General features: G+C 40.8%; 1 protein-coding gene across 3 annotated transcripts in view; it reads left to right on the top strand.

Moving 5' to 3' along the window:
- Positions 1-2,980: 2,980 nt before the first annotated feature.
- Positions 2,981-12,010, top strand: part of ZDHHC17 (zinc finger DHHC-type palmitoyltransferase 17) — an 86,681-nt gene continuing 77,651 nt past the window's right edge. For 2 of the 3 annotated variants that reach the window (XM_039249925.1, XM_039249923.1), the window contains exon 1: positions 2,984-3,193. In XM_039249925.1, the coding sequence (XP_039105856.1) occupies positions 3,101-3,193 (93 nt within the window). In that variant the 5' untranslated portion in view covers positions 2,984-3,100. Of the gene's footprint in view, positions 3,194-12,010 lie in introns of all 3 variants that reach the window. The other variant, XM_039249924.1, reaches the window with a different exon arrangement.

Genomic DNA, 12,010 nt, shown 5'->3' with positions numbered 1-12,010 from the left:
GACTTTATCTGTAGGGTTCATTTTGGTCCGTAGTGAATATCACCCAAGCATATTCAATATATTTTCCTAAGAATGGCTGCTCTTTACTCCTGACTTCTTTCTTTTCTACTTCATTAACTACCGTTTTCAGTCATAAATGAGCAAGGCAGACATGGAGTCTGGTTGTGTAGTTTCAACTTCTTTTCATCTACTTTTAGTATTTTGTCTATGTTTAAGTTGTAAAATTCCCACGGGGTGCCTGGGTGGCTCAGTTGGTTTAGTATATGACTTTGGCTCAGGTCATGATCTCACCATTTGTGAGTTTAAGCCTAGCATCTGGCTCCTTACTGGCAGCACAGAGCACGCTTTGGATCCTCTGTTCCTCCCTCCCCCCTCTCTGCCCTTCCCCTGCTTGCACTCTCTCTTTCAAAAATAAACAAAACATTAAAAAAAAAAGTTGTAGAATTCCCAGAAGTCACAGCAGGCAGGCAGTGAAAATGAGTGAGGCAGGCCATTAGCCCAGGAGAGATCCAAGAGGCCCAATCTCTCATGTTTTTCAGATTAGAAATCTAGATTTTAAGTTTTTATAAAATAGTTCTTTTTTTGTAATGTTTTATTTATTTCTAGGAGAGAGAGAGAGAGAGACAGCGTGAGCAGGGGAGGGTCAGAGAGAGAGGGAGTCACAGACTGAAACAGGCTCCAGGCTCTGAGCTGGCAGTCAGCACAGAGCCCGACGCGGGGCTCGAACCCACGAACCGCGAGATCATGACCTAAGCGAAAGTCGGACGCTTAACCGACTAAGCCACCCAGGCGCCCCTAGATTTTAAGTTTTAATTTATTTATTTGGAGAGAAAGAGAGAGAGCACGAGCAGGGAAAAAGCAGAGAGAGGAGAGAGAATCTCTAGCACGCTCCACGCTGAAAGCATAAAGCCCCACGTGGGGCTTGATCTCACAAAACGTGAGATCATGACCTGTGCCGAAATCCAGAGTTGGGCACTTAGCCAACTGAGCCACCCAGGAGTCCTGAAATCTAGATTTTAAAGTAAATTTCCTGATTTATTGAATTTTGGTATCTACTTAAAAAATATTTGGAAAACTACCACGTGGGCCAAATGAAACACTTTTGCTAGCTGAATATGGCCACTGATCTTTCCATTTAGGACCTCTGTGAGCCTAAGATCACTAGCAAGCCTAAATATGTTCATTCTTAAAAATCTCATACGCCCCAACATTCCTAATAGCTGGGCACCCATGAAACATTCTTTCCTGTTATCTATGCCTTGCATCTATGTCCCTCAGCCCAACTTAAAATCTTCTTTACTCCATCTTCCAACTTTCTCACAGTTTCTTTTCTTTACTCCTATCTTCTATTTCCAGAAATCCAGGGTAAGAAGGAGCAAGATGAAAACTGAATTGCTTAATCGAAAATTACTTCTGTTCTTGTTAAAATGCATCTAAAAACAGTTTGGAGCTCCAAACGGAGAACCCTAATTCTGTCTAGGTCAGCATGCTGGGTAAAGGAGTCAAACTAAAAATCTTGGTTTGGCCTAGGGCCAAAAAGAATGAAAATCACCGCAGACTGAAATGGGAGAAAGCAGCGGGCAGTGCTTGGAGGACATACAGACGAGCCAGCTACAAAATTAACAGAGAATCTAGTTCTTCCCACTGCGTGTAGCAGCTGTAAAATGCTCTATCCATCTCTCATATAGCTCTGTTACCAGTGATGCCCAGGCTATCTTAGCTATTTAATAGTTATTATTATTAGCTATTGAGATATTTTTATTTACTACTGGGTGCATCCAATTAGTGAACGGTCCTCTCCTCATGACAGCATCCAATCCCTGGTTAATCTCCGCTTTTCCAAATCCCACCTCACAAATAGCGTCCAATCCAGAACTGATTCCCGCTCTCCCCAGACCTTCCTGACTCCCTTTGGCGGGAACCTAAAACTTACAAAAGACACTTCATCCTATTTTCCGGTCTCCACGCTTCATCTGGAGTGCCCTTCTGATTTACAAATAAATCCGATGTTATCAGATAGCAGTCTTCTTCCTGGTGGTCTTTGGCTGATTTGGCTTTAACAGGAAACAAGTTAGTATCCGATCATGTTTCATGATCTCTGCTAAATCTTCCTCTGAGCAGTTAAGGTTTACAGTTTTTAACAGCTACAAGCAAAGATACATGCTTTCTGTAATTGTTCCATCAGCACATTTCTAGGAAGGAATTCCCCCTACCCCCATCATACAGTCCTCTAATATCCGTCTAAAAATGGCTTTAGTTACTTTATCCGGTTCAAATCTCGGCGAATTCAGTTTAAAGGATTTCGGTTCTGAATTCCTGGGTTACGTTAAAGGTAGCAGATGGCGGTGGGTGGGCTCAGAGGGTGTAAATTTTTTACGTACTTTTAATTCAAGACCCATGAGGACGGGTTGGATCATTTTTAAAAGGCTTCTTTTAGAGGAAGCCCCGCGCTTCCCCCGTGTTTTTCCGGGCGCCCCCCGGAGGCACAAACTGCGGGATGACCTTTTTGAATGTAGAGGAAAGGGATGCGTCTGTCGTCTTTAGGAACGGTGCACATCCGGATTCAAGCCTGGCAGCCCCAAACCTTGTACCTGGAGCCGGGTGATGGTTCCGCCCCGGGTCTCTGGGAAGGAGTCCCGGGGGTCTCGGAGCGGGACAGAGTGCTCTTCGGCGTCGGCTGCCGGGACGCCGCAGTTCTCCGCTGCGCGGCGCCGGAGCTGTGTCTTGCTCCCGCGCCGCCTCCAGGTTTCCCGCGTTACTGACTCAGAAGCCCCTTGGCAGCCTCCCTCGCGCGGACTGTGGCGCACAGCTGCCTCGTGCCAGGGGCCCGCCCCCGGGCTGCGCGGCCCACGCCCCAGAGCCTGCCGCCCGTCTGGTCCGGCGCAGTGCCGCAGAGCGCGCTCCCGCTCCGGGCCGGCCCGGCTCGCGCGCACGCGCGCAGGGACCCCCGCCCTCCGAGGGGAGTGGGGGCAGAGGGGGGCGGTAACGGGGGAGGGGAAGGAGAAGGCGGCCGCATCGCCTCCGGCGGGGCTCCAGCTCGGCCTCGCGCACGCCCTCCGCCTCGCCCGAGCCCCGCGAGGGTGAAACGCTTTCTCCCGGCATGCAGCGGGAGGAGGGATTTAACACCAAGATGGCGGACGGCCCGGATGAGTACGATACCGAAGCGGGCTGCGTGCCCCTTCTCCATCCAGAGGTGAGGAACCGCACCGAGCGCCTTCCTCGCCCTTGGGGCCCCGACCTTTCTCCCCCGAACTTGCGGAGGGCTACGGCCTAACCGTGTGGGGTGGTAGGACGTGCCGAAGTTCGGGAGGGCGGGGAGGCAAATCCAGGCCCGAGCGCGGCTGCGAGCGGATAACGGGGTGGAGATAGCGGGGCGGGCCTGGTCGGGGCGGGCTCTGGGACGCGGTCCCTGGCTGTGCCTGGAGGACAGAGGTGGAGATGTTGACGGTTCTGCCCTGTCGCCACGCTGCTCGGGGGTGCACACGCGACAGGGGCCTAGTGCTGGTTTGGAGCCGCAGCTTACGCCGCTAGTCCTGCTCCAAGCTTCTCGGGGGCGAGGAGGGAGCGTGTGTGGTTTTGATTTTTTTCCCTTTGCTTCGCTAGGGTGAATGATGGTAGCTGTTCTTCCCATTTAGCTCATCGCTGTGGGGGAGTGCGGGGTAAGAACACAGTTTCTGTCTCAAGTGGTGTCCTTCAGGTTATGCCTTAGGCAGTACCTCGGGCACCTTGTGTCGGATGTCCTTCTTTGAGCGTTTGTCCGTATGCGATTAATGAGAGAGATGAGAGAGGTCAAAACTTTTAGCAATAGACCCACGCTTACCCTGGCTAGTCAGAGTACCGGTTTTTTTGTTTTGGTTTTTTGTTTGGTTTGGTTTGGTTTTTTGGAGCCAGGGGAAGACAGTGCAACACGTTTCCCATCACAACACGAGTATCTTCCCATGTAAGTAAACAAGTGTCCCGCTCCAGGATAAGTCATATTCCGTACTTGTTTACTTCTTAGTTTATAGCTGAGCTAGAGCTGGTTCACTCCGGGAAGCAGTTCGTGATGCATTCCGGGTTTTAATGATCTACAGTTAGGTGCGGATCAGGCAGCGGCAAAGCTTCCTGAGGAACTCCTGTAGTTTTCATGAGGTTAAGGGATGAAGACAACCTTTGTGTTGTGGTGAGGGGAACAAACATGGAGGTCTCTACTTGGTTACATTAGAGTGATTCTGCTTATTTATGAACTTTGGGTTTATAGCATGCTTTTATTATTTAGTAGAATGTAAATAAAGACGTACACTTAAACCTGTTCAGTATTAATACTCAACCGCCCTCTTATTCATCACTTTGATTTACCAGAAACAGATGGGACAGTTCCTTAGGAATATGCCTGAGCCACTTTCCATAGAAAAGGCTTCTCTGGATTTCTGAGAAACAGAGCTGTTCAGTAAAACAATATTTTTGGGACCAAGGTAGTAACGTTTTTATAACTGGTATCGGAGCTTAGGCCTGAAAAATATGCCAAGAAACAGCAAAGTAGTTTTCAGATGATGCATTGAAAATGGTGTTAACGAATGTTTATATTCGTCTGTTCCTGTGAAAGTTTCAAATACTTAAATGTTGATTTTATGTATTTTAACATACTGTTCTCTTAATAAACCTTTGCTTTGTAAAATAGTACATTAGTTAGTACTTTACTGGTAACAAATACAGAGAGAGATTGCTTGGTATAATGAAGTGGCCTGTAGACTGGAAATTTAGAGACCAGTCTTAGGGGTGCCATGTAATAGAGTATTATTAGAAAATCGATTTCTCTTTCCATTGAAAGTGAAAGTTGGTATCGATGTCTACCATTCCTTTTCACCTAGCAAACACAAGGTCTGATTACTCTAGATGTTACGAGTTTTAAGCTTAGAATTACAAGAATTAAGGTCTTTCTGCAATTTTCCTGTGGTTAGTGTTGCATGCACACCTGATAAAGTTCTGCTTCCTTGCAGTATGTGCTCGGGCAAGCTACTTCTGAGTTCTAGCTTCATCACTGATAATACTGGTTTGAAATAATAACTAATAGGCTGTTGTGAGGATTGAGATAATGTATTCTTTTTTTGTTAAAGCAAGCAGTGTTTTCACGCTCTTTAGGAAAGAAACCCATTCTCTGCCTTGGTAAGCAAATAAAAATTCTTTTAACTCCTTTTAGAAGAGAGCATAGACCTTTGGTCAGACAGACTTAGGTTCCAATCTGTAATTGTAGTAATTAGCCAAGGGACCTGAGACAAGTACTTAATCTCTTTAAGTCCCAATTTGTTCATCAAATGGAGATGTGCACTAGTGCACTTAGCTGTAAGGGATTAGGTGAAGCTGTATGTTGAGGATTAAGAACTGGCACAATGTACATGCTCAGTTAATGTTACTTCTTTTTCCTCTACCAGAAGAAGGAGGGAGATGTTATACATTTATTTTGGTTTTGGTAAATGGTTTAGAGACTTGTGTGGATTTTAATTTATGGAAGAGAATCTCGTAGGAACAAGTTTTATTTTACTTTTTATCTTCAAACTTAGCACTATGTCACAAAAATGGCTTCTCACTTAATGTTTATTGAACAGACGAATTATTATTTGTAGGATAAAGAAATTAGCCATTCCTTAAATCTGCTGTTAGTATGCAAACTGCACACTATTAAAATCTTTTTCAAGGGATTATGTAATTAGATGAACAGTGAAACCTTTTAAGAGGTATTTCCTGTGAGAGAACCTTACTTTTTAATTGATCCATTTAGTCAGTCTTTTAAACATTTGTTTATTTTGTTTGGGTCAGGCACTGTGGTGGACTCTTAAGACTTTGGGATTTTTGTGTTAAATTCATTGAGACACAGGATAGGATTAAGAGCCACTGGTGAAAAACAGAATTTGGGTTCTGCCGCTTGCTATTATCGTGGTCAATTTACATTTGTAAAATTGGATCCGTATCTCTTATTTATTGTATTAAGTAGTAAAATACTGTTTATAAGTGTTTATATAATGTTTGTAAAACATTCATCCCAGACTGAGGCTGCCAAACAAATCTAACCTTCTGAAAGTCTTGGCCAGTACTTTGTTTTCTGATGAAATAAGTGGTTATTCATTTTATCATAATGGAAGAAATTAGGGGCTATTTGGGGTGAACTGATTATCAGTGGGATCAGGGTGCTAATCCTAACTGATTTTAGGCGATTGGACCTTTAACTACTCTTACTTTCTTTGCTTTAAAGATAAAAGAGGTAGACTAGATGATCTCTTAAGATTTCTTTAAATTCTAATGTTGTGATTGTATGTTGTGATTTTTCAGAATCAGTAGGTTTGAGCATCTATCTACTGAATGCACAGCACTGTGCTAGGTTATATGGGTGAAAATAAAATAAATAGGATAGCTCCTGCTCTCCAGAGTTAATGATCTAGTTGGGAGTATATACGCTTGTGAAATGCTTAACAGAAGGCAAGTAAGTGCTGAATTGAGTAGTGTAGCCTATAAACAGTGTCAGATTTCTGTCATCTAGAATGGTTAGAAGAAAGACTTTAGTAGAGACGTAGAGACCATATGTTGGTCTACAATCCAGCTGACTTGCTAGCAACACTCTTCCGTTTCACTCACTGGCATATCCTCAGTAAGCCTTCCTAACTCTTTCATAGAATGAGGCCACAATACCCCCCTGTGCCAGAGTGTTATTATAGGGACTCTCTGTTTAAGCAAGATCTGACTCAGAGCTTTGAACTGGATTGCCTAGATTATCTAGGGCTTTCATCTCTTGTTTGCTTCCTTTTTTTCTCAATTTAAGAATTTATGTTACTGCCTTTTCTCTAGATTCTCTCTTTTTTTAAATGGCATATAGCTTTTTTTGCTTCACATTAATTTTGTCCGTATTCATGTCTCATATTTTTTGTTTAAAATGTTAAGCCAAAATATTACTACTTCTCCTGTGTTCAGATTTTAAAAAATATCTTTTGAAGTTTTTCTTTAGTGAAAGTGATTTTGCCTCTTTCCATTACAATTTTTTTACCCTATCATGTAGTTAGAGATACATGTATACACATAAATAAATTAATTCATTTGCTTTCAGAAAGTAGATAGAGAGTTCCTTTGAAAATTGCTTTTCTTCTTTCTGTTAGGTTAGTGGCACACTCTTTCCCTTTAAAGCATTCTTTCCCTTTCTGGCAGTCTTTAGAATCTGATGCCTTTTTTAATTCAGGAGGAATGCTATAGGTCATGTAGTTGTAATTTAGATTTAAAAGTACTGTACCTTAAGCATAGTAATCACTGAGTCAATATACATAAAATGAAAATGCAACTGATTGGTGACCTCATAGATTGTGGCAAAGCCGGAGCTGAAAACTACTGACCTATAAACCAAGAAATTAAATTTAGCTGTGAGAAATGCCATTTAACAGTTTTGACATCTTTGTTTTATTTTGATCATTATTTTTATTTAGTTTGAGAGAATCATTCTAAAAATACTTAAGAATGGACTGTGGAGTGGATAGATAATAAGAAGATAGAGATTAAAAGTGTGAGTACCAGTGTATAGCTGCTCGAGTTTAAATCCTAGTGTTGCCATTTACTAGCTATGTGACCCTGGGCAAGTTATTGAACTGTGTCCTAATTTTCCAGATTTAAATGAGAATATAATAGCACCTGCATCATGAAGTTGTTGTGAAAGTTAAATGAGATAATATATGTAACGTTCTGCGTCTGGTGCTTAATAACACAATACATGTTAGCTATTAATGTTGTAAGAAATTAGTAATTTTCAAGCAATAGTAGTATACATATATTAGATATGGAGGCAGCTAAGTAGCTTAGAAAATTAAAATTAGTTGGGGATTGAGGAGAGGATAGGCAGAGGACTCTTATTATAAACCTTTTTTTATATTATTTAATGTTTTTTAAATGTGTGCTTTGATATGAGGAGTGTTTATTCAGCGCCTCAGTGTGATCTTGATGCTTTGATAGGCCACAGAGTAATGGGGAATATAAAATAAGGCATTGCAAAATTACAAAAGATTAACTGTAGGTCTCCAGATCTTACATTAGATGAAAGTGAGCATGTTAAAATTTTGTTAAAAATTAAAAACCCATGGCAAACTTCTTTTCCTCTAGGAAGTATCCTAAGGTTATGTTAGGGTAGTTAGAATTAGTTAAGGCATCTTGATATAGTGTGCTTTTTAATAGAACCTCCTACAATCACACAGTCCAAAAAACATTATTTCAGTATAAGGGTTACATGAAATTCTCTTTCATAACATCCTCTAACTCTAGCATTATTTTGTAATTAGATTCTATTACAGATAGGTAATTTAAGAATAAAATATCAAATACTTAAAATTTTTTTAATGTTTATTTTTGAGGGGGAGGGGCAGAGAGTGGGAGACACAGAGTCCAAAACAGGCTCCAGGCTCGAGCTGTCAGCATAGAGCCCCACACGGGACTTGAACTTGAGAGCACGATTATGACATGAGCTGAAGTCAGACGCTTAACTGACTGAGCCACCTAGGTGCCCCAAATATCAAATACTTTAAACTTTTTGGAATTAGAAAAATTGATTCAAGGCAATATTGTATTTATAGAATATGAAAGTAAAATTCTCACCCAGTATAATAATTTTCCAATTGTCAGATAATATTTTCTATTAAAATATCCTTAAAATACAACAGATGAATGGATCAAGAAGATGTGGTTTATCTATACCATGGAGTACTACATGGCAATGAGAAACAATGAAATCTGGCCATGTGTAGCAACATGGATGGACCTTGAGGGTGTTATGCTGAGCGAAATAAGTCAGGCAGAGAAGGACAAATACCATATGTTTGCACGTATAGGAGGATTAGGAGGAACTTGACGGAGGAACAAGGGGGAGAAGAAGGGTGGAAATGGTGGGGGAAAGGGAGAGAGGCAAACCATGAGAGACTCTTGAATGCTGACAAAAACTGAAGACTGATGGATGTGGGGAGGAGGGGGGGATGGGCATGGAGGAGGACACTTGTGGGGATGAGCACTGAGTGTTACGTGGAAACTAATTTGACAATAAACTATTTGTAAAAAAAAAAATTAAAATAAAATAAAATAAAATATCCTTAAAATAGAGCTACAGGCAACTAACTTGAAAGTACAGTGAAACTTAGTTTTCTGTAAGGGAAATATGGCAAAGAACTTAATTTCCTGAATTATAGAAGGATAAACAATATTTTTGGCTTCTGTTTTAATCATTGGTGAAAATTTGCCATATGATTATTCCATTTTCTAGGCTTGATACATACTAAATATGATAGAATCTTTCTTAGATAAATCACAATATTATAGGGTCTTAAGCTTGTCTTTGTGATTATCAGTGATTATTATTGAGGAGATGGAGATGAGGGGGCTGAATGTACCTGAAGGGGTTTTTTTTTTTGTATATTTGTTAAATAGCTTGTATCTTTTTTAATGCTTATTTTACTTTGAGAGAGTGAGAGAGAACCTGTGTGCACACACAGGAGTGGGAGGCAGGAGAGAGAATTACAAGCAGCCTCCATGCTGTAAGTGCAGAGCCTGACATGGGGCTCGAACTCAAGAATCATGGCATTATGACCTGAGCCAAAATTTAGAGTCAGACAATTAACTGACTGAGCCACCCGGAGGCACCTAAATAGCTTGTCTTTTTTAATCAGTTGTTTAATAGTAGGAAAAATCAAGTGAAAAAATGGTAACTACCACTTGAGAATTTATTGTACTATATACCTTGGTCAATTTTTAAAAATGACTTTTTGGATTACCAACATTTGTTAATTTATGAAAGATTTAATAAGGGATAAGCAAACCTATTCTTATGATTGATAAAGTCCTTAAGTGAGCTGAAGAGAGAAGTTGTTTGTTGTTGTGTAAGAATTCTTGAGTTGCAAATGTATCCAACCCTTAAAAATTTTTTTTTAATGTTTATTCATTTTTTGAAAGAGACAGAGAGAGAGAGAGAGAGAGAGAGAGACAGAGCATGAGTGGGGGAGGGGCAGTGAGAGGGAGACACAGAATCCAAAGCCGGCTCCAGATTCTGGGCTGTCAGCACAGAACCTGACGCAGGTCTCGAACTCATGAACCATGAGATCATGACCTGGCCGCAGTCGGACGCTTACCTGACTGAGCCACCCAGGCGCGCCACTCCAGTCCTTTTAAAACTTACTTGGGCAAAAAAGAAGTTACTGATGCCTGTGATTCTAATTTAGGATAGCAAAGGACTCCAGGATACCTGGAATTTGAGCCAAGAATGTCACCAAGACTGTTTTCCTCTATTCTCATCTCTAACGTTCAGCTCTATTTTCTCCTAATGTAGAGCAGCTCCCTTCTTTGTAGTGGCAACATGGATGCGGACTCCTCCCCCTCCTCCCTAATGTACCTCAAATTTCAGCTAACCATTAGAGAGGGACTGCACTGCTCATTTCCCCTTATTCCACATTGGAATTGGGTGTTCCTGATTTAGGTTATTTTTCCATTCTATGACCATGAGATAAGGCCTGTTATTTGCTAAAATCTCTTGGTTGGATTTGGGGGAAGAACAGTTTCCTTAAGGAATGCTAGCATGTAAAATGATCTCTGTCCTCTATACTCTTAAAGAACTTTTTATTTGCTTTGCTCCCAGTCATCCAATTTTTTTTTTAATGCTTTAAGAGATGTTGTTATAACATTGAACTCCTTCTTAATGCCAAATGTTCTGGTTGAGTTACTGAATAACAGTCTATATGAATAACCTAAGCCAGGGGTTGGGAAGCTTTCTGTAACATTTCCAGATAGTAAACCTTTTCAAGTTTGTGGGCCATATGAGTCTCTTTGGCAACTGCTCAGCTCTATGTGGTCATATGAGAACAGCCAAGGACAGTATGGAAATGATTAGACATGCTGTGTTCCAATATAATTTTATATATATATAAAATCAGGTGATGGGCCAGATTTGAGCTGTGGGCTATATTGCCAGCCCCTTATCTGGACAATGCATAGGAACTCCAAGAAACTTATATTAAAATATAAGTTTCAGTGCATTGAATCCCCTTAATCACTGGTGTTCAGTAACTTTGTCAGAACTGGATTTGTATAGGAGATGGGTTAAGTGAAGTAAGAATGTGTTTGTGTATGTAGGTATTAAAATCTTACTGAGAACTTTGTTAGAATACACTTATTTCCATGCACACCTCTCAGTTTCCAATTTAGTATGTGGGTTTGCAGTATACATACTTTGAAAAAGTTGGCAGAGATGCTTCTTATAAACTCTCATATTTTGTTCCCCATTCACTGATACATACTTGATATGTGGGAAAAGTTTTACTACAGGAGGAGGAAGGAGGCTAATTTGACATTTAATGTATTAGGCATTGTACTGATGGCTATTCATGTTATCTCTTTGGTTTGGTAGATCACAATAATGGTAATTGTTAATGTTTATCAAATAACCATGAACTAGTCACTATCCTGAACAGTTCTGTGTATATATTCATTCATTTAATTCTTAAACTTTTTTATACCTATTGTAAATGAGGAAGTGGAGGCATAGAGAGGGTAAGTAACTTTCTGGTAAGTGTCAGTACTGAATTTGAATCCAAGTTCAAACTGTTTGAATTTAGTTGCTCCATTTTAAAAGTGCTGCACAGTGTGATAGTAATAATACATTTATAGAGTTGATTGAATATTATTTGCCAAGGCACTGGTTAGCAATGCCCAGGGATTGCAAATGCCCTTATTTACTTTTTAAAAAGTTCTTAGGGTTTTTAATAGACTTTATTTTTTAGCCTAGTTTTGAGTTCACAGCAAAACTGAGCAGGAAGTACACAGATTTCCCATATACTGGCTGCCTACACACCTGCATCACCCTCCCTGTCAATATCCTGTATCATTGACATTTGTTACAGTTTATGAACCTACCCTGAAAGTCCACACTTAACCCTAGGGTTCACTTTTGGCATACATTCTATGGGTTTTTGACAAATGTATAATGCATCCACTGTTAACAGTAGTATACAGAATAGTTTCTATG

This window comes from Hyaena hyaena, unplaced genomic scaffold, assembly GCF_003009895.1.
Source record: "Hyaena hyaena isolate Hyena2069 unplaced genomic scaffold, ASM300989v1 scaffold_352, whole genome shotgun sequence".
NCBI lineage: Eukaryota > Metazoa > Chordata > Mammalia > Carnivora > Hyaenidae > Hyaena > Hyaena hyaena.
The sequence above is the reverse complement of the archived record's forward strand: the minus strand, read 5'-3'. Positions and strand labels throughout refer to the sequence as shown.